The sequence below is a fragment of the Camelina sativa genome, chromosome 19, assembly GCF_030686135.1.
Source record: "Camelina sativa cultivar CO46 ecotype springtype chromosome 19, ASM3068613v1".
Taxonomy (NCBI): Eukaryota; Viridiplantae; Streptophyta; class Magnoliopsida; order Brassicales; family Brassicaceae; genus Camelina; species Camelina sativa.
The window spans coordinates 22,364,620-22,391,788 of NC_141898.1; the positions used below are offsets into that span (position 1 = coordinate 22,364,620).

General features: G+C 35.4%; 4 protein-coding genes across 34 annotated transcripts; 2 read left to right on the forward strand and 2 right to left on the reverse strand.

Annotated features, from left to right (window-relative positions):
• Window positions 1-5,186: 5,186 nt before the first annotated feature.
• LOC104766972 (L-ascorbate peroxidase 3-like) lies at window positions 5,187-13,155 on the reverse strand. Of its 2 annotated transcripts, XM_010490942.3 has the most exons (10): window positions 12,972-13,155; window positions 12,753-12,885; window positions 12,523-12,647; window positions 12,057-12,106; window positions 6,477-6,542; window positions 6,341-6,389; window positions 6,101-6,183; window positions 5,942-6,021; window positions 5,737-5,842; window positions 5,187-5,617 (listed from the first exon to the last, which is right to left on the reverse strand). In XM_010490942.3, the coding sequence occupies exons 2-10, from the start codon at window positions 12,854-12,856 to the stop codon at window positions 5,417-5,419; spliced, it is 864 nt and encodes a 287-aa protein (XP_010489244.1). In that variant the 5' UTR covers window positions 12,857-12,885; window positions 12,972-13,155; the 3' UTR covers window positions 5,187-5,416. The 2 variants fall into 2 exon arrangements, with proteins under 2 accessions (XP_010489244.1, XP_010489243.2); XM_010490941.3 differs by lacking the exon at window positions 12,972-13,155 and having other exon boundaries at window positions 12,753-12,944.
• LOC104766973 (protein ANTHESIS PROMOTING FACTOR 1) lies at window positions 13,088-15,268 on the forward strand. 30 transcript variants are annotated; one of them, XR_015591140.1, is made up of 7 exons: window positions 13,088-13,438; window positions 13,810-13,996; window positions 14,099-14,184; window positions 14,401-14,524; window positions 14,620-14,745; window positions 14,834-14,983; window positions 15,103-15,268. XR_015591140.1 is itself a non-coding variant. In XM_087502114.1 (7 exons), the coding sequence occupies exons 4-7, from the start codon at window positions 14,477-14,479 to the stop codon at window positions 15,125-15,127; spliced, it is 324 nt and encodes a 107-aa protein (XP_087358240.1). In that variant the 5' UTR covers window positions 13,242-13,438; window positions 13,810-13,996; window positions 14,099-14,184; window positions 14,401-14,476; the 3' UTR covers window positions 15,128-15,268. The 30 variants fall into 30 exon arrangements, 19 of the variants coding, with proteins under 19 accessions (XP_087358235.1, XP_087358240.1, XP_010489246.1 ...); XR_015591142.1 differs by having other exon boundaries at window positions 13,242-13,438; window positions 14,620-14,740; XR_015591134.1 differs by having other exon boundaries at window positions 13,242-13,438; window positions 14,408-14,524.
• Window positions 15,269-18,268: 3,000 nt separating this feature from the next.
• LOC104766975 (L-ascorbate peroxidase 3-like) lies at window positions 18,269-21,065 on the forward strand. Its single transcript, XM_010490949.3, has 9 exons — window positions 18,269-18,490; window positions 18,630-18,753; window positions 18,943-18,992; window positions 19,724-19,789; window positions 19,882-19,930; window positions 20,131-20,213; window positions 20,306-20,385; window positions 20,486-20,591; window positions 20,742-21,065. Exons 1-9 carry the CDS (start codon window positions 18,374-18,376, stop codon window positions 20,937-20,939), a joined length of 873 nt encoding a protein of 290 aa, XP_010489251.1. The 5' UTR covers window positions 18,269-18,373; the 3' UTR covers window positions 20,940-21,065.
• A 798-nt stretch (window positions 21,066-21,863) lies between these two features.
• On the reverse strand, window positions 21,864-26,482 carry LOC104766976 (beta-galactosidase 13). The gene is made up of 18 exons (XM_087502562.1): window positions 25,911-26,482; window positions 25,725-25,820; window positions 25,522-25,634; window positions 25,353-25,419; window positions 25,157-25,249; window positions 24,911-25,054; window positions 24,729-24,823; window positions 24,547-24,652; window positions 24,377-24,461; window positions 24,145-24,263; window positions 23,894-24,061; window positions 23,623-23,798; window positions 23,389-23,498; window positions 23,190-23,299; window positions 22,988-23,098; window positions 22,812-22,916; window positions 22,221-22,715; window positions 21,864-22,144 (listed from the first exon to the last, which is right to left on the reverse strand). The coding sequence occupies exons 1-18, from the start codon at window positions 26,139-26,141 to the stop codon at window positions 22,010-22,012; spliced, it is 2,559 nt and encodes an 852-aa protein (XP_087358688.1). The 5' UTR covers window positions 26,142-26,482; the 3' UTR covers window positions 21,864-22,009.
• Between the last annotated feature and the right edge of the window lie 687 nt (window positions 26,483-27,169).

Genomic DNA, 27,169 nt, shown 5'->3' on the forward strand with positions numbered 1-27,169 from the left:
CAATAGTTCGTGTAGTTAATAAAATATTTATATTGTCTACATATGTGGCTATGTGCGTATACTTCGTGTAATTGGCAATCATTTTTTTCTATAAAATTTCTTAATTTAAACTTATATATTTATTTGGAATTCGATTCGAAATTACATGCTCTCATCTTGTATTTGTTATTCTAGAGTATAGTGCAAGTGAATTGTTAGTAAAGTGATGGATTGAAATAATATTTATTAATTGTTATTATAAATATTATTTTAGTACTTAATTTTTGATTAAGTAACCTTAAACAATAAAATACCATAAAATTTTAAAATTTAATTATTGCTTTGATAAATAAGTAAATAAATAAATAAATATATCATTTTGAATATTTGAAAGTAAAATATGTATCATAAAATAACATAGACACTTTAGGTTATAAAAATATATGAAAAATTATAAAATACATAAAGTTATATATATATATATAAGTTTAATAGTAAAAATGGAATAGATTAATTACTCAATAATTGTTTGAACCTTAACTTAAAACACAAATGACGAAACCCATTTATGTTGGCCTGTTTTGCATATTGGCCCAAAAGCTTTTTTCGTGTTAAGTCACATTTCCTATCCTTGTAGCTCTTGTTCTACTACTACTTTCTTCTTCGTTAATCACGGATTCACGATGGTCTTGTCCATCTTCTTCTTATCAGTCTCTTCACCTTCTCAATTCTCATGGACTTCTCCTCTGTCAAACCTCTCGGCGGCTCACCTTCTCTGTCCTCAACAATTTCATCGTCTACTCCTCACCATTATAAATCTACCACGACACCTACCATTATTGTCGCCGCCATCTCAGGAATCTCCTCCGTTACCGATTCGAGATGCGATGCTTTCCTGGTGGGAATCAGTCCCCAAGAAAAAATCTCATATCGTCTCTCCTCTCCGCCGACATCACTTCGGAAGACGGCCAAGTTACCCTTGCCTCATCTCTAGAGAATTCAAATCGACATGCACTGTAGTTAGCTTCTTCTCGCGCTGCTTAATCCTTTAACCCAATTTCTCTTTACAATCCAGCTTCATGTTCTTGATCTGATCCGCTTTGTCGATGGCTATACAAAACTGACCTCTCTTTTGATCCACTGCTTCGTCTTGTCGTCCTCTAGCATGCGTACAATATTTGGAGGCCTCTCTGATCCTTCAATTACAAAAAAAGCAAGGTAAATTGTCTTTCAGTTTTTCTACTCCGAAACATTGATGTGTTTCTAATGCCCAATAGAAATATCGTTAATTGCCTTGAGTTTTAATGGAATTGATGGAGTGCAAAATGACATAATAATGTTAAACTCTTCGAATTGAGTTCATTTTAAAAATTTGCCATAAGATCTTATTGTAATGGTTGTTATTAGTTAAAATAGCTCTGACTTAAGTAATAATATTCGGATTGTTGTATTGTTTATATGTTGTATAAAAGATTTTACATTGAAGCTACACCTGAGAATCGACTTAATATTAGTTCTAATACATGATTAGATGACTATAGACACACAATAATGTATAGATAGTATTCAGCAGTTACTCAATATCTATTCAAATCCTTATTACCATGCTTGCTATTAATAGCTGGAGGACTAAATTGTGTAGAGATTCCATGAGTTTGTCTTCGTTTAGTCGGATTACTGAAGCAGCATATCCTGCTTCGTTATATCAACAAATGTGTGTTACTTTGATGATTACAATATAGATCAAATAACTTGGTAATGCCATAACTAACTATCACCTTATTTGTTGTTTAAGGAAGATCCCATTGTTTTCAGTTCCTTGTAATTGCTTTCTCTTGATCGATGGTGCTTCTCGACCATGTTTGGCAAGACCAGGTATGTTTGTAACATCATTCAAAACCGTTGTTTTTGGCAAGTTTGATTCTGTAGTAGATCCTATAAGATACAAACAAATAAGAAAACAATAATTTAGTCCTCCCCCATCTATGTTGTTCCTTGTACACTATCGACGATTTCACCTTTACTTTTCCAACTCGTTTTGAAAGGCTTGATGTTAGCAAGCTTTCTTCATCCACGATTAGCAGCCTTGATGAGAAAATTGGCTGATAGATCTAAAGTATTGAGTATTAAGTTTGTTCATCGAGGTTTGTATTTATATGACTAATAGAGACGGTTTCGGGAAATAATAAATTCTAAAATATGCTTATTAGATATTAGTGATAAGATACGTTAATTATTTTCATCAAGTGTGGAAGTTGATGCTGTCGTACCAAAATGTGAGATTTTTAAAATATTTAGTGAATGGCGTATGGTTGCTTAGCAAAAACCAAGATAAAATTTAGGTATATATGTTCACCTTGATTTATTGACAAACTGTTGTATAGAAAACATGGGTAAACCACATAAATCTATTTGAACCATAAAGCTTAACCATTTCAATTATTATAAAGAAAACATATTAGAACAAACCAAATTTTTTGTATAGTTTGTTTCTTACACGAAACAAAGTGTAAACAAATATTTTGACAGGTTCTATACAATTATAAAATATTGAAATAAAAAGTAGATTCTTCTTAACATGATTTATTTAAAACAAAATTTGAGTATTGTAGATGAGATATAAATAAATCCTTACCACTTGTTGATTGTTTGAAAATCCTATAGTTGAGAATTCTGATTTACAGACTTATCAATTTGCTCGAGATGGTTTTGTATTTTACTTTTCAGCTGCAAAATTGTTAGGATCACAAATTAGAAAACTTAATATTGATGTAAAACATACGAAAAAATAAATATTAGTAGCTTATCTCTACTATCTTCTTAGAGACGTACAGATTCATATCCAATATGCTTAGTGAATTGCTTCCATGATTGAAGGATCTTGGTTTGGATGCTTGGATTCGCTAACTCGTTTTCAAGGGCTTAATGTCGTTAAGGTATGTGAATCCATCAATCTTTTTTTTTTGTAATCGATGTTGTTGAGTGAAAGAAATTAGAGCTTTATGTTATCTAAAAAGGTAAAACCCGGATGCTATATTTATATACAAAAGTTTGTACACAATGGTCAAGTTGACGATATTGAGTTTCTGTTTTAAAGATATTCTCCCATAAATTCGAATATCTTAATTTCCTATTCTATTGAATGTGTAGAAAAAAGGTGAATCATCATTCTGTATTTTTCCATATTTGTAGTTATATTTAAATGTTATTTGCTAAAATATCAATAATATGAGATTTCAATCCTACTAAACTAATCCCCATATTACGGTTTGTGATTAATGTTCCCTGTTAATAGTTATTGTAGTTACTAATTATTAGGGATACTGATTTGGTTGTGATATTGATTCGAGATGTAAATATAGAGGATGTTTAGACTGATTCGTTGATTTGGGTGATGATTAAGTCGGATTAAATAGCATATATTGATTGTAGTTTAATTGTTTGGTATTATATGGAATGAGATTGATATTGATGATAGTTAAGGCAATTCGCTTTTTTATAGGAATTTTAATTCAATTATATATTCCTTAACTAACATTATCTTTTTGATTCTGGTCGGTGTAATTCTTTTGTTTTTTCTTTTGCATGCAACCGAGGTGATTGGATAAGGGACTATATATTCGACAGTCAATCTAGCAAAACAGGATCCGAATATGATTAAACCGGATCGGTTAGGATCCGCGTCTTTTATACCCATTTGATTACCTTTTTGCCCTTAATTTTTTTTTCTCTTCTTCCTTGCTTAATCCGTAAGGGTAATATGTGGAATTTTTTGTAAAAGTTTTTTTTTCTGCTTTTGTACTGTCCAATTAGTAGTATAGATATTCATCTCTATATTGTTGCTTGAAACGTGGTCATAATTAATACTTTTTTAAAAAATAGAGTTGATCAGATCCTAATTAAAGACCTGATCAATGAGAAAAGTTGCTTGATGAAGCATAATATATCCATGAAAAAAAGAAATCGAACAAGATATCTCCAAACAAAACATGCATGATCAAGAAATTAGAAAAGGAAAACCCCATGAAATGTCTTGTATACAACGTTCGAGAAACCAAACTCAGGATTTTCATATTAAACCATGTAATACTAAAGAAGAATAAGTGGTTCGAGTATATATCCAAAGTCGTAGGTTCAGGAAAAGTGTAGAAATTGTGTAAATGGTTTAAAAGACAAGAAAGTAAAAGTATGTTTTGAAGGACATTTTACATAAGAAAATGACATAGTTAAAAATAAAAATAAAAGAGGAAATAGTGGTTTACAATGAAAGAGAATGTCATGGCCCGACCTTTACCTTAATTACAATGTACCAAGACAGATTGCAACATACTACACCGATCATCCTAAAAAGTTGTTCTAACTACTTTTTTCTAATTACCATATTAACCCCTCCTCATTTTTATGTGTGTTTGCGTCTGCAACTGCAATCTCCATCTACTACTATCATACAAACGTAAATGATAAAGTACTAATATTGGCCGATTCCAAAAAAAAAAAGAAAAGAATCACACATAGTACTGAAATCTCAATACAAAACTAAAACACGAATGTTGAGGAAACAAAATCAATAAAAGAGTAAAAAATAATACTTGGCTGATCCAGAAGAATGCATACACAAAATATTATCCTAAACATTAGAAATTAAAAAAAAAAAAAAAAAAGGAGGAACATGCATAAAACCAAAAAAAGTCTAAGGAAGCTTCGTACCTAACAATACCAACCATGTCAAGTCCTCGATAGGGTTCGGTTTCAGGTGAGTCCCACTTGTTGTGTGTAAGGTGTGGTGGGTACTTTTTCACCAATCTTTATTTCATTTTATTGCCTACTTGATACATGTATTGAAAAGATCTCAATGTTACGTAGAGTACGAGGCAACCATAGCTCTCAAAAATTGGGTTTCCAATATCAAATCAAATGGAACCAACCACTCTGAACCAAACTGAACCGAAATAACATATTAAACCACTTGGCTTTGAGATATGTTCTAAACCAAACCTAATCGAGGCTGTAATAAACCAAACTATTACCGAACCCACACTTAAATTTTACTGGACCTAACCGATTTGAATCTGTAGAAATGATATTACTTAGAAATCTGAAAACTGGAAACAAATAAGAACTGAACCAATTCTAACCAACAATTAGTACTAAAGATATGTCCGGTTAAGATCCCAGTCATATATACCGATGAACCGATCGAAACTAGATTTGATATTATAATGTTTTTCCCTTAAACTGAAAAACCTGAACGAAAACATTAACTGAGCAGCCAAAACCACTGAAAGTGCCGATCACTAACTGTTGGATGAGTTCCCTTTGTCGCAGAATATAAGAACTAGTTCATATTTTCTTGATAAATGCATGCAAAGAATTCCAACAAAAGCCATAAAATCCAGAGAGAAGGTTATAGAGGAATCGTTTCTTCTTTCTATCTCATTTACTTCATCCTTTTGCGAACTTCATTGAAGATGCTAAAGGCCACAACAGCAGCAACGACTGCGACTCCACGCTTTGAAAGTTCTAATTTCAGAGTTATGATCCACTTAGTCTCCTCGGTAACTGAAGCCGTTGGTGAGAACCCGAGCTCTGAAAGTTTCTTGTGTGACTCTGCATAGTCTCTAAAGAGTACATCTTCGTCCTGTTGTAAAATAAAAGACAAGAAGAAGAAAAATCAAGAGGCCACTTGCAACACCAATCTTGGCTTGTCTCAAATTGGTTTCTTGGATCAGAATAAAAGATAGGCTTTCAGAATAGTACCTTCGCGTAAAGCTCACCATAACGACGGAACTCTGGGACATCCAACAAAGTCTCATCTGTCGAAAGTTTTAGCAAACCCTCTGATTCTTCTCCTTTTAGCAATTCCCTGAGACCAACAGAGATTAGGATTAAACCATCTAATAATCAGTCAGAACTATTTGTTGTACCCAAAGAAAATACTGTCCATGAGTTTAGTGGATCTTACACAAAGTACGAGTTATCAAACTTGAGAGGATCTCTAGTCCATGGTCCATCGAAACCTGATCTCTCTAGATGAGCCCTTCCCTAAAAATTGAAATCTAATTAAGACTTTTATACTTTAATACCATACGAAGAATGTGAATCGTGCAATCAAAGAATTTACCAGAGTATGTGCCCCTGAGAGTGCTACAATATCTTTATCAGACAGTCCCATCCGGTAGAAGACATCTTTAAGATGTTTGAAACCTGCATGCCAATTTAACCCATCACTGAGGAAGATTACATTCAAAATGATCATTATATTGTTCATCGTTTATTTGCTACTGAAATACAAAGTTTAGGTATTTGATTTTCTGCAAAACGTAGAAGAGTTTGTTATTAATGGAAAAAGATTTCATCCAACCTTGATTAGCATCAGGAAGTCTTCCTTCGTTGGTGCAGGCATTTGAATCCTATAAGAGTGAAATATACATTTTATTTAGTTAAATGCTTTTGGACGTAAGCTGTTAAACTATCTTAAAAGGCTAACAAAATCTTACTTTTCTTCCCGGAACAAAACTGATGTCAGGTCCACCAGTAATTTCAACTGCTATAACACCCGCAAGCTAAAAAATGACAGAGCCATTTATCGATAGAAAACGACTTAGATTAAAAACATGCTTGCTATATGATACCAAATGGAGAAAACGATAGTACAATTTAGGATATGTGCATCAGCCAAAAATATGTACGCTTCATATAATCAAGGGCTAAATAGAACAACACTGATGAGCACAGTTTCAGCAACCAATTGAAATGTTCATGCAGCCTTATTGACACTACCAGATTCATGAACTGTTTCACAAATTCACACTCAAAGACCAAGTGGCACTTTTTATATTTTGGTCTTTCGTGTCCGTGATGCAAATTTTCTAGCACAGAAATGGTTAAGTTTTTGTTGGATAAGCTTGAGGTTAACTTGAGGAATAAGTTAATTACTTAACCGAGCAATGGTTAAGGAAGATAAGGTCAAATATGTTTAGGAGATATCTAAGCATAGAAGGATTCCTATTAGGATTTGGTTTTGGTTTTGGTGTTATATAAATAGAGATACTTTGATGAGAGAATGTTGTAAGAGTTTGAGAGAGAGATTTAGAGGCTTTGTTTTGAGTGAGTTTCAAAGTTAATAAAAGAAGTGTTTTTATAAATCTTAATCTTAATATACAAACTCTAGATTTGGTATCAGAGCAACTTAGGTTTGTTTCTTTGATAATCAAAACCTTGCTACGAATCGTTCGAAAGAAGAAGTTATGAGTGAATTAGCTGTAACTACTAACAAGACGAAGGAAGGAGGTTCTTCGTCCCTGCAATGCCCGATGCTAAACAGCTCAAACTATACTGTTTGGACCATGAAGATGACGGTGGTGCTGCGAGTCAATAAAGTCTGGGAAACAGTTGATCCGGGACTAGAAGATATCGAGAAGAATGATCTTGCCAAGGCCCTGCTATTCCAATCCATACCAGAGGCACTCCTTTTACAAGTTGGAAATCATGAAAAATCCAAAGCAGTCTGGGATGCTATTAGGTCAAGAAACCTTGGTGCAGATCGAGTTAAAGAAGCTAGACTACAGACGTTGATGGCTGAGTTTGATAGATTGAGGATGAAGGATACTGATACGATAGACGATTTTGTAGGTAAGCTCTCTGAAATATCCAGTAAGTCGGCTTCTTTGGGAGAAACAATCGAAGAAACAAAGATTGTTAAGAAATTTCTCAAGAGCCTACCTAGAGCAAAATACATACATATAATTGCAGCTCTTGAACAGTTTCTTGACCTCAACACTACAACGTTTGAAGACATAGTTGGGAGGTTAAAAACTTATGAAGAACGAATTAAAGAAGAAGACGAATCACAGGATGGTCAGGGCAAGCTTTTGTTTGCAAATACAAACACAAACGTTCCAGTAGAAGGTCAAGGGAAGCTGCTATACACAAACTCCTCGGCTCCAGCTCCACAGATGCAAGATTTCTATGATGGAGGCAGAGGTAGAGGATCTGCTCGTGGACGAGGAAGGGGTCGCGAAAGGTTTAACAATGGGATAAGTCCAAGATAACATGTTTTAGGTGTGACAAGTTAGGACATTATGCCTCTGAGTGTCCGGATAGACTACTTAAACTAATCAAACTACAAGAACTACAAGAGAAAGAAGAAGAAGACACTCACGAAGCAGAACCACTCTTAATGCATGAAGTGGTGTACCTTAATGAGAAGAATGTGAAGCCAAAGGAGCTTGATGCGTGTTTGGACAGGGTTTGGTATCTTGATAACGGGGCCAGTAATCACATGACAGGAAACAGTGCATGGTTCCGCAAAATCGACACAAGGATCACAAGAATGGTTCGTTTTGGTGATGACTCGCTTGTGGATATAAAGGGTAAAGGTTCTATTTTGTTTATAACCAAGAATGGAGAACAAAAGATACTTGCAGAGGTTTATTACATTCCAGACCTCAAAAGCAATATCATCAGCCTCGGTCAAACAACTGAATCCGGTTGTGTTGTTCGAATGAGGGAAGATTTCTTGACCTTGCACGACCGAGAAGGAAACTTACTAGTAAAAGCTATTCGATCAAGGAACAGGCTGTACAAAGTGGAGTTGGAGGTGGAAAACACAAAATGTCTGCATGTTGCAGGTTTAAATGAGTCAAGCAAGTGGCATGCTTGACTTGGACATGTGAACTTTGAAACGATTCAGAAGATGGTTACAAAGAAGATGGTTATCGGAATATCTAGTATCTCTAAGAGGGGAGAACCGTGTGCATCATGTTTGTTTGGTAAACAATCACGACAAACTTTTCCCCAAAGTACTTCTTATCGAGCAAAACAAGCGCTAGAGCTTGTTCATGGAGATCTTTGTGGACCTATTTCACCAACTACAGCTGCGCAAAGGAGGTATATCTTTGTGTTAATTGATGATTTTTCTCGTTATATGTGGACTATACTTCTCAAGGAGAAAAGCGAGGCGTTTGAAAAATTCAAGAGATTTAAAGTTTCAGTCGAACATGAAACTGGAAACACCATCAAAACACTTCGAACAGACAGAGGAGGGGAGTTCACATCTCAAGAATTTCAACTATTTTGTGAAAAAGAAGGAATCACTAGACATTTTACTGCACCTTACACGCCTCAACAGAATGGAGTAGTAGAAAGAAGGAACAAGACATTGTTAGGAATGACTCGAAGTCTTCTAAAACACATGAACATGCCGAATTACTTATGGGGAGAGGCGATAAGGCATGCAACTTATCTTATTAACAGAGTGGGGACAAGAGTGTTGGAAGATATTACACTGTATGAAGCTTTTAAAAGGAAAAAGCCGAATGTTGAACATCTTCGTGTGTTTGGTTGCATTTGTTATGCAAAGACTGAGACTCCACATCTTAAAAAGTTAGATGACAAATCAAAACTGCTGGTTAATCTAGGTACAGAACCCGGTTCTAAAGCTTATAGGCTTCTTGATCCTACTAGTCGAAAGATCATTGTTAGTAGGGATGTTGTTTTTGTCGAAGACCAGAGCTGGAAGTGGAGAAATGTAGAAGAATCATCTATGGATTCCGGGATGTTTACTCTCAGTTTTGGAGCTTTTGGGAACAATGGAATCAGAGAGGAAGAAGTGATTGCAAAAATAGGGGAAGATAGAGAGAACATAACCAATAATGATATCATAGAAGAAGAAGAGTCTTGTGTTGATGAAATAGAATCAGTTTCGGGTGAAAGACAAGCACAACCGATACAAGACTCACCTGTGTTGAGAAGGTCAGTACGACAAACCAATAAACCAAGTTACTTGCAGGATTATGTTTTACTAGCAGAACTTGAGGGAGAACAGTTATTGCTTGCCATTGATGGGGAGCCTGCGTGTTTTGAAGAGGCGATAGAAATGAAAGTTTGGAGAGATCCATGTCAAGAAGAGATTGTATCGATCAACAAGAACAAAACATGGAGTATGGTGGATCTTCCATTAGGATGTAAACCTATTGGTTTAAAATGGGTATTTAAAGTGAAACGAAACTCGGATAACAGCATCAATAAGTACAAAGCGAGGCTAGTGGCAAAAGGATATGTACAGAGGCATGGGATTGATTTTGATGAGGTGTTTGCACCTGTTGCTAGGATAGAAACGATACGTTTTATTATTGCACTTGCAGCTATAAGTGGTTGGGAGATACATCATCTGGATGTTAACACTGCATTTCTTCATGGTGAATTAAGAGAAGATGTATATGTTACACAACCTGAGAGTTTTGTTGTTCAGGGAAGGGAAGAGAAAGTCTACAAACTGCATAAAGCCCTTTATGGATTAAAACAAGCACCTAGGACATGGAACACTAAGCTTAATCAAATTCTTCTGGAATTGAAATTTGAAAAATGTTATAAGGAACCCTCTTTATATAGGAAGCAAGAACATGGGCATCTCCTCATCATAGTTGTTTATGTGGACGACTTGCTAGTCACAGGCTCTAGCATCAAGTTAATACTTGACTTCAAGAAGAGAATGGCAAGTAAATTTGAAATGAGCGACTTAGGAAAACTTACATACTACCTTGGTATTGAGGTTTTGCAAGAGAAAGATGGGATCATGTTACGACAAGAAAGTTATGTTAAGAAGATTCTTGCTGAGACAGGGATGAGTGAATGCAATTCTGTTCTTGTTCCTATGGAGTTTGGCTTAGAGCTTTGTAAAGCAAAGCATGAACAATCTATTGATGAGAAGTGTTATCGAAGAACCATAGGATGTCTTAGATACCTGCTTCATACTCGGCCAGATTTATCATACCCTGTTGGTGTTCTTAGCAGGTATCTGCAGGAGCCTAGAGAGTCACATGGAGTTGTGTTAAAACAAGTTTTGAGGTATCTTCGAGGGACGACTTCACACGGTCTTTATTTCAAGCGAGGAAACAAAACTGGTCTTGTGGGTTTCAGTGATAGCAGTCTTAGTGTGGATTTAGACGATGGAAGAAGTACTGCTGATCATATCTTTTATTTCAATGAATGTCCGATAACATGGTGTTCCCAGAAACAACAAGTTGTAGCTCTTTCTTCTTGTGAGGCAGAATTCATGGCTGCCACTGAGGCAGCTAAACAGGCGATACGGTTGCAGGACCTGATTGTAGAGATTAATGGGACCGAGAGTGAATCAGTGACAATTCGAGTGGATAACAAATCTGCAATTGCTCTCACATAAAACCCTGTCTTCCACGGAAAAAGCAAACATATTCACCGTCGATACCATTTCATTAGAGAGTGCATTGAGAACGGGTTGGTTGCAGTCGAGCATGTTCCTGGAGTTGCACAGAGAGCTGACATTCTTACAAAAGCGCTTGAGAAGAACAGGTTCAAGGAAATGAGAGTTCACATAGGTGTGCAAGAAGTCTTGAAGAAGAATTTCAAGCTTATGGGGGAGAATGTTGGATAAGCTTGAGGTTAACTTGAGGAATAAGTTAATTACTTAACCGAGCAATGGTTAAGGAAGATAAGGTCAAATATGTTTAGGAGATATCTAAGCATAGAAGGATTCATATTAGGATTTGGTTTTGGTTTTGGTGTTATATAAATAGAGATACTTTGATGAGAGAATGTTGTAAGAGTTTGAGAGAGAGATTGAGAGGCTTTGTTTTGAGTGAGTTTCAAAGTTAATAAAAGAAGTGCTTTTATAAATCTTAATCTTAATATACAAACTCTAGAGTTTTGTTATATCTCCTCCATAATTGTGACATTGACACCATAAATTTGCGCCTAAAAACACCAAAGAGACCATTAGTGTGAAGAATCTTCACATTGCAAAGTAGCCAAATTAATATTACAATCCTGAAGCATAATTGTCAATTCCCCTGTTACTACACCCTGAGGACAACTCAACCGAATATATCTAACAAACTAACACTTCTGATGAGTTTCTGAGACATAAGTGATATATTTTTCGTGAGAATTCTAAAAGAAAGACTGAAAGAGAACAAATAACAAGGCAATATGAAATTATACTACCAACACAACTAAACAAAAGGGATCGATCTAATGCTGATCTTTGTTTACAGTCTTAAATCCAGTAGAAACCTTTATGCAAAATTCGTTTTAGTTACCTGGTATAGGTCCGCATAAGTGATTTTGGGATGTTTAGCTTTCACGTCCTCTGAAATATCAAAGAATCAACATCAAATTCAAAAGAAGAAGTAAGATTGTTTTTCAGAAAACTTCTCAAGTCACTAGACAAAATGATACACCACATGAGTACAAGTTAATGGTTGCTAACATAAATGAGTATATGAGTCACACAGTAACAAAATTTAACATGTGAAAGAACTTCTCATAAATTCACAGGACCACTAATAGAACGATCTGATTACATAGCCAACACATAATCATCTCTAGGTCTATGTATAAAACGTTCGAAAACAAGGTTCAAATTGTGATAGATCTCATCACCTATGAACAAATTAGGTGTAAGCAAAAGCTAAGAAACGGAATCCCTAATTAAACGAAGTACTCAATCACTGAATCTCAACTTCAAACCCTAATCCGCAGAGTTGGAAAACGAGAAAAACGCACCACAGAGATCGATAGCGATCTTCAATCCACTAATAGCACCATGACTATACTCTTCTTCGTTCCTAATCGAACCATTAGGTCCAGCGGTCTTCGATTTAGCATCATAGGTTCCAGCGTCATGCCACCTTTTCACAAAACCAGAGAACACAAAACATGAAATCGCACAAGATCCGCGAGATTTCTCAAGTTCGTAGCACTCAAATAGGAGAGAATCAGAAATGGAAACTTACGCTAATCGGAGCATGATCGGAGCGCAATTCTTGGTAGCGATGAGAGCACGGCGAGCTTTGTCGATCTCCTTAAGGTAAACCGCGTCAACCACGAGTTCCGCCATTGTTGTTACTCTTGAGTCCTGGAGAGGTTCTAGAAAATGGAGACATTTCATTTTAGCGGCAATAAACTTTTCGATTAAAAAATGGCATTTTGTTGGATTTATTAATTTAGCTTACCAATTTGGATTAACGTTAATCAAAACCTTACTTACGAGTGTTGACCTGAGCTGACCACTTTCTATTTTTAATTTTATATACAAGTAAGAGCAAGGTTATCGGTGGTATGTTAGAGCAAGTCCATTGGGAGGATTTAGCCAAGACTCTTATATTTTTGGGACAAAAAAATAAATCAAAACTCATCGAAAACACAAGAGTTGCCTCTTAATTAGTAAGCTTTGTGATCGACTCTTGTGTGGTACGTGTAGCCATCTGATTGGTTTTATTTATGATACAAAGACAATGTTATTTTTTCCTATTTTTTTTTTCCCTTCTTTCTCTTTCTTCTCCCCATCTCTTTCGCGACCGTGTTCGTTCACTTCCCAAAAGCCGTGGGATTTGCGATTAACAATCTCCGTTCGTTGCACTTTTTGATTAAACAATATTCAGTCGGGTGATGATTAAGCAATCAGAACAACACAGCAAAGGTATTTTCATGTTTCTATTTGTTTGAATTCTTGTTTTTTTATAACGATTTTTTCGAAATTAGGCTTTTGGATTTTCGAAAATTAGGGTTCTTCAATATCTCTTTTGTTTTGTGTTCGTAGGCATGATTTTTATTAGGATTAACGAAATTAGCCATGAATTAAAATGAATTTTAGGCATAAATTGTATGTTTCCATCGATCTTGTCCATTGGTTGATTCAATTTTTTCTTCCATCAGATGATCTGTTTGGCAAAATATCAAGTATGTAAAATTTGACTCATTTAACTTCTCGTTTGGTCTTCAATGTGGTTAGGATAATGATAATTATCACACTTTAGCCTTACTTGCTGCATCTGGTTCGTTTTTGCAAAGTTATGGTTCTATGGCACGCCCACTACCACAAGTATTACCAATGGCTTCAGCCATCAGTAGCGGTGGAAGTGGCGGTCGATGATGTAAACGACAAAGTGGTTAGCATGGGGTTCCCAAGGGATCAAGTGAGATATCTCTCAATGTATGATAATCGGATCCTTGGCTACTTTAAAGGGCATAAAGACAGGTCTGATATCACCTCTGCAATTGGGAATTGGATATATGTTTGTTTACCTACCTACTTACACTAGTAATGTGAACATCGATCGAAAATGTTCTTCTGTTTCAGGGTTGTATCGCTTTGTATGTCTCCTCATGTCTGCTTCTCTCGACCGAAGTGTCATACTCTGGGATCTTCGTGTTAATGCCTGCCAGGTTAGTTTTCCAGTTTTACATAGTCTGAGAAAGTCATATGGGATACGTCTCAATATTGCTAGATTTTTTTTGCAGAAAACTGCCTTTTGTTTTTTTTTTTTTCGTCCTTGGAATTTCTCCGTGAAAATTAGAACAAGTTTTCTCGATTTAACCTCTCTTCCTTAATTGTCTCTCTGTGAATGTATATGGTTTCATGATTTAGGCTTACCCTTTTAGTCAATAGGGAATTCTACATCTTCGTGGTAGGCCTGCAGTTGCGTATGACCAACAAGGCCTGGTGTTTGCTATTGCAATGGAAGTAGGTGCTGTTAAGTTGTTTGATTCCCGGTGTTATGACAAGGTTAGCTACTTAGTATGATTCACACAGCCTTACACATGACTGCTCTTGTAACTCTAAGTTATGACTACTCAACCCAATTTCAATCTCTTTTGTAGGGTCCGTTTGACACATTTCTGGTGGTGTTGATTATTCTACATTTACCTCAGATGGGTTCTCGATGTTCCAAGCATTTAAGGTTCCATCTCCTGAACCTGTATCCGAAAATGAAAACTTATTGTGAGGTCTATATTTTATCTGATTTGGTCGAGTAGTTTCATAATTTGGACTTGGATGTTGTGTAGAGTTCCTAACAAATGTATTACCTGACAGAACATACTTGTCATCTCGTGTGAAGGTGGTGGCTTCTATGGATGTACCTTGTGAAGGCTCCAAACTAAAACCACATTTCTGCAAAACAACATACCGGCTTTACCAATTTAAACCTAAACTTATGCCTTCTCCAAGCGAAAGATACAGAATGTGATTACCTTCTCTCCACGAAAAACGTAGATATTGTTATTCGTAGTTGTTAGGAGCATGGATTTTCCTTGTGCTTGTCACAGTATCTAAATTTGTCCGGGGTTTTGTGTAACAATCAGGTGGCGAGGTGGGAGAACAATATAGGAGTAGTATCGTGTCTGAAATGGGCATCTCGTAGAGCCATGTTTGTTGCTGCTTCTACGGTGTATGTATTTTCTAAGTTGTTTGATTCCCGGTGTTATGACAAGGTTTGCTACTCTATTATGATTCACACAGCCTTACACATGACTGCTCTTTAAACCAATTGTTCTACTTAAATTAATTATATTTTAAAAATAATTTTTTTTTTTCAAAAATAAGAAGCCTAATAAGAGTCTACCAATGGAGGAGTATAATTTTATTCAACAAGAAAAACTTCTTATTTTGTAAAACTACACTTTTTAATCAAAAATAGAGCTTCAAAATAAGAGTCTCCCAATGGAGATGCCCTTATAATGGGGTTGTTAAACATTGTTTGATTATTATATGAATAAATTGTGTATTATTTTGAATATAAGAACCCATGATCTCTTAGTTAAAATTTTCTCCTCCAATATTAGGTTCTAATTTTGGGTCTCTTATTTTTTAAAATATTGTTTTTTGAAATTTAAAAATTTTAGATAGAATAGAAATGGTATAAATGTGTAAACATTTCAGATTTTATAAAAATAGAAAATATTACATTTAATTAATTTTCAAACATACAAAACATAATAAAAACATTAATACATATTACAATAGGAGTGCAATTTATAAATGGAGAAAAGGATTAATTTTAATACTGATTTGCTCCAAAATCAAAAATATTTGGGATCTTGTTTTGGTAAATAAATAGACGTTGACAAATAAACCAGCTTGTTTGAATCTGTGTAAAGAGGATCAAGTGTGTTTGTTGAACAATAGTAATCACTAACGAATCTGCTTCATTGAATCTTGTATGTAACCTAAAGCCATTGTATTGCATTTGGATTGCACTGAATGCAAATGTTTTCATTTGTGAGGCTTTTTATGTTTTTGGTTGAGGGCTAAATAGATTCAAGAGTCCGTCAAAATGCTTACATAAAGAGAGAGAGAGAGAGAGAGAGAGAGAGAGGAAGCAAATAAACCAGCTTCGTTAGAATCTGTGAGGACTGCTATATTGAAGGTCAATGACCCGAATGTAAGTCGCAAGTGTTGTAGTACAAGTTTCCTTGTTGATCAGGCGCCGAAACATTGGCCTTGAAATCATCCTGTCTTCTCTTGAACTACCTGCACCTTTTGGATAAAAAAAATACAGAAACAGAGATGTGATCCATTCTTGGAGATGTTTTCAAATGAAAAAAAAGACATTGAAAATCTCATCTCATCACACCTCTTTTGTTGTGGTTAATGACATAGGCACCTATGCCAACACGGTGAGATGCATTGGCAGGAAGCGTATGGACATCTTTGGGGATCCAATACGCAAGCATCAAGTAGTCTTTCTCGGCGCGATGAAACCAGAATCCCTCCTACACATAATGAAAATAGACAACCAGTGAGTGTGTCATGAAGAATCTCCAAAACCACATTCAATCAATCAATTAAAATCACCCCTAATTATCAGAAAAAGGATCAAAAAGACACATAATTTTTAACCAAAAATGATAAATTACCAAACTTTGAGACTCACAAGTTGGACCAAAAGAGAGAGAGAACAATAAAATGAAGTTTTTTTTTGTTCTGTTTTTTGGGTTTGCGGTGGAATTCACAGGGAAGAAAAAGAACGGACTTTAATCATTTTTTTCGATTCTTCTTCTTCCTCTACGATCATGTGTCAAGAACACAAACAGACCCACATCCGTTTAAAGCAACACTTAACGATCAAAGGCATCACTTTAAATTACTCAGAACAAACACATACCAAAATCTATTCTGCTTCATCATAATCGAACATTAAGAAGATAAATCTACTAAAAGTATGGATCCTATCGGAACACATGAACACCAAGAACCCTAATTTTCTAAAAAAACATCAAATAACCATAAATTGCGATCCGAAATCAAAGAACCCTAGTCATAAAACACTAATCGGGATTACAATCTATTGTATTGAGAAACTTACCCTCTGATTCCAATTGACTCAATCTCTTCCGATTGAGTTGACTCCGAATTCAAATCGTCTGCTTCATGTCACAGAGACGATTCAAGCATCACGATGGGACACGGCCGAGTCATTCATTCGCCTCTGTTACGCATCTCTTACGACAGCAATCTCCTCTTCCTCCAGAACCTTCGATTCCAAATTCTCACCTTTGTCGTTTCCAGTCTTCGATAGCGAGAGAAAGAGAAAGACAAAGCAAATGAAATTAATCGCAAGCCAATTTTTTTCCCCTTTTCTATTATTTTTTTCTGGCCAACAGCGCGTTGACACGTTTCGTCTCTTAGAACAGAATTGAGGTTTCTATATAAGTGACTCCCTTACATTTTTTCTTTTCTTCTGATTATTTTTTTTCCAACAAAACACTAAGATCTCTCTTATGAACCCCCCCCCCCAATAAAGAAGGTCTAAGATTTAGCCTCTTTCCGATGCTAGAGCCGATGTGGGATACTGAGATTTACTTCCTCATTTCTAACTCACATTTTTTTCACATCTTTTTTTTAAATTTTAAATTCCACGCATTTTACATGATATATAATCAGAATAAATATATTTACAATAGTTGTAAAAAAAAAAGAAATCACAATAAGACCATAGAGAAAAATTAATCTTTTAATAAAAATATTTTACTTTAACAAAATAAATATCCTATATTTTTCGTGATAAATTTTCACAAACAAACATAACATACAACCTAAATTATAAATAATTTTTAAAATATAAGTGTGTGGTATACCGTAAATTAAAATTTAATTAGTATATATATAACAATCGTATTCATCATGCATGTTGAGTTTGAATTTATACTAAGAAATACTAGTTGCTAGCTAATACATGTATTATTAATAAATGAATTTATTGGAATATTTCGGTATGTTTGAGACTTTGAGTTTTTAAAATGTGGGTACAAAAACATGCGTGCCGTTCAAATACCATATATCTACTCGTGCCGTTTCGATGACATAAAAATGACATCCATGTCTAACGTCAAATACTAAAGATATAGCCAAATGTGGTCCACCAGAGGTTAGTATACTGCCGAAAACAGAAGATCACTGCTGACACCGATCCATCTATTCGCGTTTTCCCCATTGGGTGCTTTATCTCTTCGGCTCAAACTTCAACGAATTAAAAAAAAAACCAAAAAAAAAAAGATATTTCTAAAAATTGTTTGTTATATCATTCTTCTTCCACACGCTCTTCTCACTCGCTCAGTCTCCGAGAAAGTAACAATGGCGGTACCGGTGGTGGTTGACGCTGATTACCTCAAGGAGATCGATAAGGCTCGCCGTGAACTCCGTGCTCTCATCGCTACGAAGAATTGCGCTCCGATCATGCTCCGGATTAGCGTAAGTTTCCATCGACTACGACGGCGAGAGGGTTTTGAGAAATCTCGTCATGTTGTGTGAATTTGTTTTCGCTACTCGGTGATTTTGATTTTGTTTTACATGTTGTTGTTGTTGTTTGTCTTCTTTGGTTTTAAAAAGGTGGCATGACGCTGGAACTTATGATGCTGAATCGAAGACTGGTGGACCTAATGGTTCGATTAGGAACGAACAGGAGTATAGTCATGGTGCTAATAGTGGTTTGAAGATCGCTCTCGATCTCTGTGGTTCGTTTTTTTTCCTTTTTCAATTCTGCATATTAGGGATCAGATACTTCGTTTTTTTGGGATTAGAGTTGATTATGCTAAGTATAACATAATCGTTTTATACGCCGACCTTAGGATGACTGTTATGTGGTGTTGATGTATCAATTTGTCTTACTTTTGAATTTGATGTTGATTCCTTTGATATTTCAGAGGACGTGAAAACTAAACATCCCAAAATTAGTTATGCTGACCTATACCAGGTAACTACAAAACGAATTTTGCTATGAACTTTTATAATTGCATAGTCATAAAAGTAAGACTCATGGTGTAGAGACAGGGGAATTGACAATTGTGTAAACTCATCAAGATGTTAGTGTGTTAGATAAATACGGTTGAGTTGTGTGATTGCGGTCTTCAGGGTGTAGAAACAGGGGGAATTGACAATTTGTGCTTCATGATTGAAATATTTGGCGTTTTTGCAGTGTGAATTTTTCTTGTCACATATGAAAAAAAAATGTTCTTGTTTTGTTTGTATTCTCTGGTTTTCAAAATCGTAGTTCAAATGTAAGAATCATGGAGGAATTTAACAAAACGTCACTTCCATTTCTGTGCTAGGGAGATGCACTCACCAAAGACCATTAAAAAGTGCCACTTGATCGTCGATTGTAAATTTTTGGAAATTTCCTACATTTGGCTGTGTCAGTAAAGCTGCATTACCATTTCGATTGGTTTCCTTACACTGTTCACTCATCATTGGTTTCCTGTTTTAGCCTGGACTTGCATGTTTTTGCTTTCACATCTATATCACATTTTCTAAGACTGTGTACATACCATGATTTGTACCACCGTTTTTTTCCTTTGGTATCATAATGTTAAGGCTATAGCTGTGAATTCCTAAAACAAATGTTCACAAGCAGGGCTGCTATTATCTTATAAGTAGCATCTTTCGGATGTCAGTAATTTCACATGATATTGATTCTGTCATTTTCAGCTTGCTGGTGTGGTAGCGGTTGAAGTTACTGGTGGCCCTGACATCAGTTTTGTTCCTGGCCGAATTGTAATACTTTCTTAGCCGTTATGAAAAATGGTATTACAGCTTACTTCCAAAAGCAATTAACTATATATTAACTGTATGTTTCACTCTTATAGGATTCAAATGCCTGCACTGACGAAGGAAGACTTCCTGATGCTCATCAAGGTTTGATGAATTTTCATTTCATTACATACTCACGTTTTACAGAATAAAAAACAAACACCTGAACTTTGTATTTAAGTAGCAAACATATAACGGAAGATGATCACATATTTGGACGGTCATGGAGTTTCCACGATGTACAACAAAATCTTCATTTTGACTTAATTTTGGTTTGAAGTTATGTCTGCTAATTTTGCATGTAGGTTTCAAACATCTCAAAGATGTCTTCTACCGGATGGGATTGTCTGATAAAGATATTGTGGCACTCTCAGGGGCTCATACTCTGGTAAATTCTTTGTTCCACAATATACATTGGTCATTTGGCATTATATATATGATATGTATGAGGTTTTTTTAAAATTAGATTTCAATATTTAGGGAAGAGCTCATCCAGAGCGATCAGGGTTTGATGGACCATGGACTCAAGATCCTCTAAAGTTTGATAACTCATACTTTGTGTAAGATCTTCTAATTCCGTGGACAGAATAGTTTTTTGTTTGAGACAAACTAGTTGTCTTGTTTACCCAATTACTTAAACCATGATCACTGTTGGTACAGGGAATTGTTGAAAGAAGAAGAATCAGAGGGCTTGCTGAAACTTTCAACGGACAAGACTTTGTTGGAAGTCCCGGAGTTCCGTCACTACGTCGAGCTTTACGCAAAGGTATAATTATGAGAGTCTATCTTTACTCTGATCCAAAGATCCCATTCAATTATTAATTCTCAAGCTGCATCGAGTACAAGCCATGATTATGATGCAAGTGGCATTTTGTTTCTTAACATGTATAAGTTTCTTAATTTTGTTCCATAACAGGACGAAGATGCATTCTTCAGAGACTACGCAGAGTCACACAAGAAACTCTCAGAGCTCGGGTTCACACCAACATCTTCAGTCACTAAGGTGATAACAGACAACAGCGTGGTGCTGGCACAGAGTGCAGTCGGGGTTGCAGTCGCTGCTGCTGTGGTGGCTTTTGGCTACTTCTATGAAATTCGCAAAAGAATGAAGTAAATAAAATAGAAAGAAGAAACGATTCTCCTTTTATATCTTTTGTTCATGTTTGGTAGTGATGTTGGTTCTTCCTTAATTGTCATAACATGTTTTGGTTCTTATAAAGAAAATTATATTTCATGAAAATGGTTATAACATCAAAAATAATGACTTGAAAATGATTTAGCTGTAAAATGAATATGGTTAATATTAAGATTAAAAAACATTATACAGGCATTTAGTCCATTTTTCTTATAAAAAGTATCCGGATAAGGATGTAATTAGCCTAACAAATGAGGGTATTCAATGCATTACTGAGAAGAAGTAGAACAACCAAAAATGGAACATTTGGATATAGTATTTACAGAGTTGGACAAAAGATTTTCGGGCCTCAAGAAGAAAATAGAATCATATATTTCATAGTAAATTATAAACTTAAAAAATCTATTTAAAAAACCTCTTGTTTTAAAAATAAAGTGTTAGTTTTCACTTAAGAATAAGTAAGTTATTGACAATAACATATAAATACATTTTTAACCATATTCAACATCAATGAGTCAAGGCACCGGGAATCTGCTAATTTCAATATTCCTCGTTGCTATTTTACCTAATCAACCTTACTTTTAGGAATTTCATTATACATCACGTATCTATCTCGTATGATGAAACTTTTTTATAGACTCAGATTGTGGTGGATTTCTTCAGACGGGGTAAGTGATCTTGATCTATGGCTTTATCTCAAAATATTGGATAGTCCATATATCTCATTTTGTATAGCGAAACCATTGGGGACGGATGGCAAACTATGAGTTTTTTTTCCCAGTAGGTTTTCATTTCTTTGCTTATATGCCAAGTTTTGTTAATTCAATTATGCTGGAGGATGTTGCTTTTATCTTTCCGATGTAACTTTTATATTTTTTCATAAGAAAATGGGAGACCAAAAAATGACAAATCTCTTTAATTCTTAATTTTTTATTTACAGCAAAATGTTTTAATTTATAAATTCAAAAAATGGAACAACAAAATTAATGCATAATTTACGTATCTACAAAACATAATTACATTAAGTATAAAACCGTTCAACGAATCCCTTAGTTTTTCTTGTCACGACCACACTTGACTTGTACAGCAAGCTTCTTCGCAACTTTGGGGCATGAATCCTTTTTGTCTTGCTGGAACGTACTCTTGTTCACCGGAATCGCACACTGTGCTTTACCCAAACAGTACTGCAAAAAAAACAAAAGTTTGCGTTACTTCTATCATGTAACATTAGTTACAAACATAAGCCAAGTTTTCATTTACCTTCTCGACGACTTGCTTAGAGACAGGAGCATTACAAGTCCCAAGAGTGAAGTTTCCACAAGTTCCATTCGGGTTACCAAAGCTGGCGAATTCCACAGCAGAGATCTTCTTTGTGCCGGAACATTTGAGTTTAGCCGTGAGTTGCACGTCATCAGTGATGGCTTGGACTTGGTCATTCTTCCTGGTCCAGTGTCTGACACTAGGCGTGTAGTTTTCTCCAATAAAAGAACATACCGTGTCTCTATTGATGATTACAAAGTCGATGAGCTCTGGTTTCACATTTGGTTCTTCCTCGAATATAACCAGAAGATTTTTCTTGGGCTTCAAGAAAGACCTAGGGATGTGATACTCAACTTGGGTAGGCTGTCCTAAAGGCGATAAAAACGACATCCAGTATCGACCAACACCTTCTCCGTTCACCCAAATCAAACCTTTCCCCATTCCATTCATCCTAATTGCTGCTGCGCTTTGGCTCTCTGGCGCATCAAAGTATGTCTGCAATATCTCAAACATTTGTTCATTAGATCACAATTCTTGTTTCTCAAGGTACCTCAAAATTATTTGCTGAAAGTTTTGAGTTTTTTTTCCCACCTGGTACCATGTAAGCCCTGGTTCTTTTCCTGAGAGTTTCTGCCATTTAACCTTCTTCAATCCTTCCTCGGCGTGGATTCCAAGCCTTTCGCCTTCCATACCGACCTATAGATTTGGAAAATCAGATCAAAATTGCCATGACAATCGAGGTCAAGTAATTAAGATTCATAACAAACCTTGTTTCCCCATTTGTTTTGTTCAGTGAGATCAAGTGGTCCAGAGCTCAAGCCTAAGATAGAAACACTACGTGGACCTGTGTACCTATGTTCCATATAAGATCCACTATCCTGTTGTTACAAAACATTCATATATCAAAACTTGAATGTTTTTGTTATTGTTAAATCTTTTTTAAGAACATGATCTATGTTAATTTCTTACTGGAAATCCAGTTAAAACTCCCAGCATGGCGAGGTGGTTCTCTCCTTCTTTTAGAGAAACTGGCTTCTGAAAGACGAAACTCTTCTCTTCATGGCTACCATGTCCGTTTCCTGAACAAGTTCATTACTTTGGTCAGTTTTTTTGTAAATATTAACCAATCATCATAATGTTTTAGCCCATCGATGGTTCTTAATCTTACCAAGGTATTCTCCATTGAGCCATACATGCAACGCGTGGCCAAGACTAGCGATCCTTAGAGTAGGCTTACCTCCTTTCCTCTTAGAGAGATCACTGTCATCTATTTTAAAGCTGCATGGAAAATTAAACAAAGTGATATTTCCTATATATTTGTGTGATGTGTCCATATGATTTTTTTCTTCTTCTTCTTCCTTTTTCATTTCTTAAGAGATAGTCCAGTTATATCCTTACTTACCTTGTAGTGTACCATCCGTAATCAGTCTCGTCTTTGGTCAAGCCGTAGAGCTCAACGGGCACATAAGAGTCACCCTTGATCTTACTTGGCACTGCCTCAGTGAACACTTTGAAATCAAAATTCTTATTCGCTTTTTTTGACTTCATGTAGTTTCTTGAAGTATGATGAGAGACGATCTGAAACAAAATAGCAACCAAAATAAAATAAAATTCATGATTCATTTTCTTTTTTCTTTTATGGATTTACTACAAGATTTTGAATTTGTCATTACCTCCGCGGTGTTATAAACAATGGTTTTGCAGTCAGGGAGAATACTGATGGAGCGAGGAGGAATAACATATTCCTTGCCCTTAAATTTGATATTTTCTGCAGATTCTGTGTTGTTGTTCGCTAGAAAAGCCGCACAAACTTTTGTTCCAGGCTGCTCGTAGTATCGAATCTGCAATTACAAAACAGTACATAAATATTTTCTAAGAATGATTCAAAATTTTGGAATCTTCCACTATATATATAAGTCATTACCTCTGTTTCGTTACTAGGCCTCTCGACTCGAGGCTGTCCCCATAGAAGTGCCTTCTTGCACAAGTTAAGTGCGTTGTGAAGATGTTTGAGATGACCGTACTTAGGCTCTTTTTCCAGTCCTAGTATATAGCAAGAAAAGGGAAAATGAGAACATATAATTAATCAGTGATTCGATTTTATTTATTCACAACGATCATATGCTAGAATTGTTTTTTTTTTTTTATAGTTTTACCGTATTCATCAAGAGGTGCATCATCGTAGTAACGTGTGGTCACATAATGTGCGGAGGTTCTTCCAAAGTTGGTGCCTCCATGATACTATACGAAAACAAAAATTCAACAACATTCATAATCATATAAATCACTTGTTATTTAATTCGGTTTTTTGGAGAAACCGAATTACCATGTAGTAGTTAACATGGCTTCCATTCTTGGAGAAAAACCGGGCAACAGAAAAGGCTATATCTTCTACAGATCTTTGTGTTGGGGGATCGCCAAAAACACGGAACCTACAATCAAATTACAAGACATTGTATCTTTTGTTTCAAGAATATACTAATTAAGGAGTTCAAGTGAAGAACTCACTGAGTAGTCCAGTTCTCTGTCCATAAAGACGGCTTGTTATCTTTGTTTGGACCAGGGAATGTATCACCGCAATGTCGTCCGTTACAAGCGTTAATCTGTTAAAAAGATTGAAGTTCTTGATTTAACATTTTGTGATTCATGTTTTTATAATCATTAATAGAATTGTTAAAAAGATGACTTACCATAGGATCAGGAGCATCATTTTGCTTACACATAACCCATGGGATCCCCAAATCCATCGAGTGTACCAACTTAGATGCCCACTTAATGTACTTTAATCCATCTTCTTTATATGCTCGTTGAACTGCACTATACTCATTCTCTATCTGAATCCAATTCCCAATTTACAAAATCTTATGATTTATATATCTTACAAAAGTGTTTTTAGGTTTTCTTCTTTATGTTTTAATTTTTGTAGTCAATGTTACCTGTCCTAATATAATGGGGCCTCCTTGTGAAGCAAAAAGGTTCTCCTTCTTCATCATGTCAAGTATCACCCTAACGTACTTCTCTGTATGTTCCTACAACCAATCGTATTATCCAATTTCTTTAATTGTTCCATCATCACACACATATCCACATACACATATCATACATACACATATGAGTAAAGTAATAATATACCTTGAAAGGTTCATTATCGGTACGGAAGAAGATCCCGGGAACTTCTCTCAGCCAGTAAGGAAGTCCTCTGATGATTCATCATAACCATAACCATGAAACATGTCACATATATCAGAGGATTTAAAGTTTGAGAGAATCAAATTATAACATAATTAACAAAGAAACATACCCATGAGTCCATTCAGCTTGAATAAAAGGTCCAAGCCTCAAGGTTACATACATACCGTTCTTCTCAATTAATTTTATGAACTTCACCAAATCGGATCTACCCGAAAAATTGAACTGTCCCAAACAACAAAAGAAAATTTCCTCAAAACAATGAGATGAATCTTCTCTCTGTTTTCTTTTTTTTTTGTTAATATTTTACATTACCTTTCCCTGCTCAGGTTCATGCACGTTCCAAAAAACATATGTCTGAATCGTGTTCAACCCGCCTTGTTTCGCTCTCTTGATGATGTTTGGCCACATCTGAACAAACCCCACATCAGATATTCTCAAAAATCAAGTCAATACTAAAAGATAAAACGACTTTAACTAAGTATTATATGGATGATTTACTTCAGGAGTGCTACGAGGGTAATGTATGGAGCCAGAGTAAAGGAGTTCTCTATTTCCATTGATGATCAAAGACGTTCCATCATAAGTTACTTCTTTCTTTTTATCGACCGAAGTCGTCTTCTTCTCTTTCTCTTTCTCTTTGTCATTGCTTGAGAGAGCTCCAGAGAAGGAGAGGAGAATCACGAGAACGGCTAATAAAAGCCATGAATGATCAGAAGAATGTATTCTCATTTGACTATTTCTTTTTTTTTTTTCTTTTCTTATAGTTTTTTAAACCCACCCAAAGGGATCTATCTCTTCTTTGTCGGAAGAATTATAAAAATGAGGAGAAGTCAAATAATAGACTCTTAAGAAAAAAGAAAAAGAAATAAGATGAATGTTTGGTAGAGAACATAAGGTTTCAGAGATATTCACGCATCTTAGTTTGAGATTTCACTTTTTGTTTATTTCCTTATATTCTCCTATAATTTTGTTTTCGTTGTTTCGTTATATTTTCTATCTTTAGGGTTTTTGTTTGAAGAGCCTAATTTGGTGGGCAAACACACAATGTCTTCTCTCAATCAAGGGCTCTCACCACCAAAAGGAAATTGTGAGAGAATGCTTATGTTGAGATCGTACGTAGACACTTGGTTCATCTTAACCAACATATATCTTTATTTCAATTTTATTTTATTTTATAAACATCACTTTTGGATCTTCATAAATCTACTAAGCTTTGTATAAATGTGGATTCAGTCCATGGGAGATGATATAACAAAAGGTCCTTCAGATGATCACAGATTTTTTTTTTGTTTGAAAAAGGTTTTATTAATCACTATTTAAACCATTAAATCCCATAACGGCTAAAATTGTAAAACCTTATGTATGCTCCATCATATCACATAAAAATGCATAAATGCATAAATGCTTTGACCGCATGGTTGAAGATTCAAGGCAAAGCAAAGAATATTTGGTAAGAAAAAAATGTGGCTGATTTTTAAAGTAATCAACTAATCACCTTTATGATCTAAGGTCAATTAAAATCTAATGTGCACTCAACCACGATCTAGTGGTGTCGTCGTTAACACTTCAGGATCGAATCCACAGAGACCAAGCGATACACTATGAAATTGTATAGATCAAATATAGCTAAGGCAATGAGAAAGTTTGTGTAACCGATTAAAACAGGAAATAAATAAAGGGTGTTGAAAATTCAAAGAAAGATATTGGGCGTAGGGAAACAGTTAGGGGATTACAATCACAAATTTAGATGATAGATT

Coding starts and splice junctions, on each gene's coding strand:
- LOC104766973 (XM_010490944.3), top strand. CDS start 13,954: ATGATAATCGGATCCTTGGCTACTTTAAAGGGCATAAAGACAG. Junction 13,997..14,098: donor TTTAAAGGGCATAAAGACAG/GTCTGATATCAC, acceptor CTTCTGTTTCAG/GGTTGTATCGCTTTGTATGT. Junction 14,984..15,102: donor CCAAGCGAAAGATACAGAAT/GTGATTACCTTC, acceptor TGTAACAATCAG/GTGGCGAGGTGGGAGAACAA.
- LOC104766975 (XM_010490949.3), top strand. CDS start 18,374: ATGGCGGTACCGGTGGTGGTTGACGCTGATTACCTCAAGGAGATCGAT. Junction 19,931..20,130: donor ACTTCCTGATGCTCATCAAG/GTTTGATGAATT, acceptor TTTTGCATGTAG/GTTTCAAACATCTCAAAGAT. Junction 20,592..20,741: donor ACGTCGAGCTTTACGCAAAG/GTATAATTATGA, acceptor GTTCCATAACAG/GACGAAGATGCATTCTTCAG.
- LOC104766976 (XM_087502562.1), bottom strand. CDS start 26,141: ATGAGAATACATTCTTCTGATCATTCATGGCTTTTATTAGCCGTTCTC. Junction 25,420..25,521: donor CAAGCTGAATGGACTCATGG/GTATGTTTCTTT, acceptor ATGAATCATCAG/AGGACTTCCTTACTGGCTGA. Junction 22,145..22,220: donor CTAAGCAAGTCGTCGAGAAG/GTAAATGAAAAC, acceptor TTTTTTTTGCAG/TACTGTTTGGGTAAAGCACA.
- LOC104766972 (XM_010490941.3), bottom strand. CDS start 12,907: ATGAAATGTCTCCATTTTCTAGAACCTCTCCAGGACTCAAGAGTAACA. Junction 12,648..12,752: donor CCGATCATGCTCCGATTAGC/GTAAGTTTCCAT, acceptor TTTTGTGAAAAG/GTGGCATGACGCTGGAACCT. Junction 5,618..5,736: donor ATGGTGAGCTTTACGCGAAG/GTACTATTCTGA, acceptor ATTTTACAACAG/GACGAAGATGTACTCTTTAG.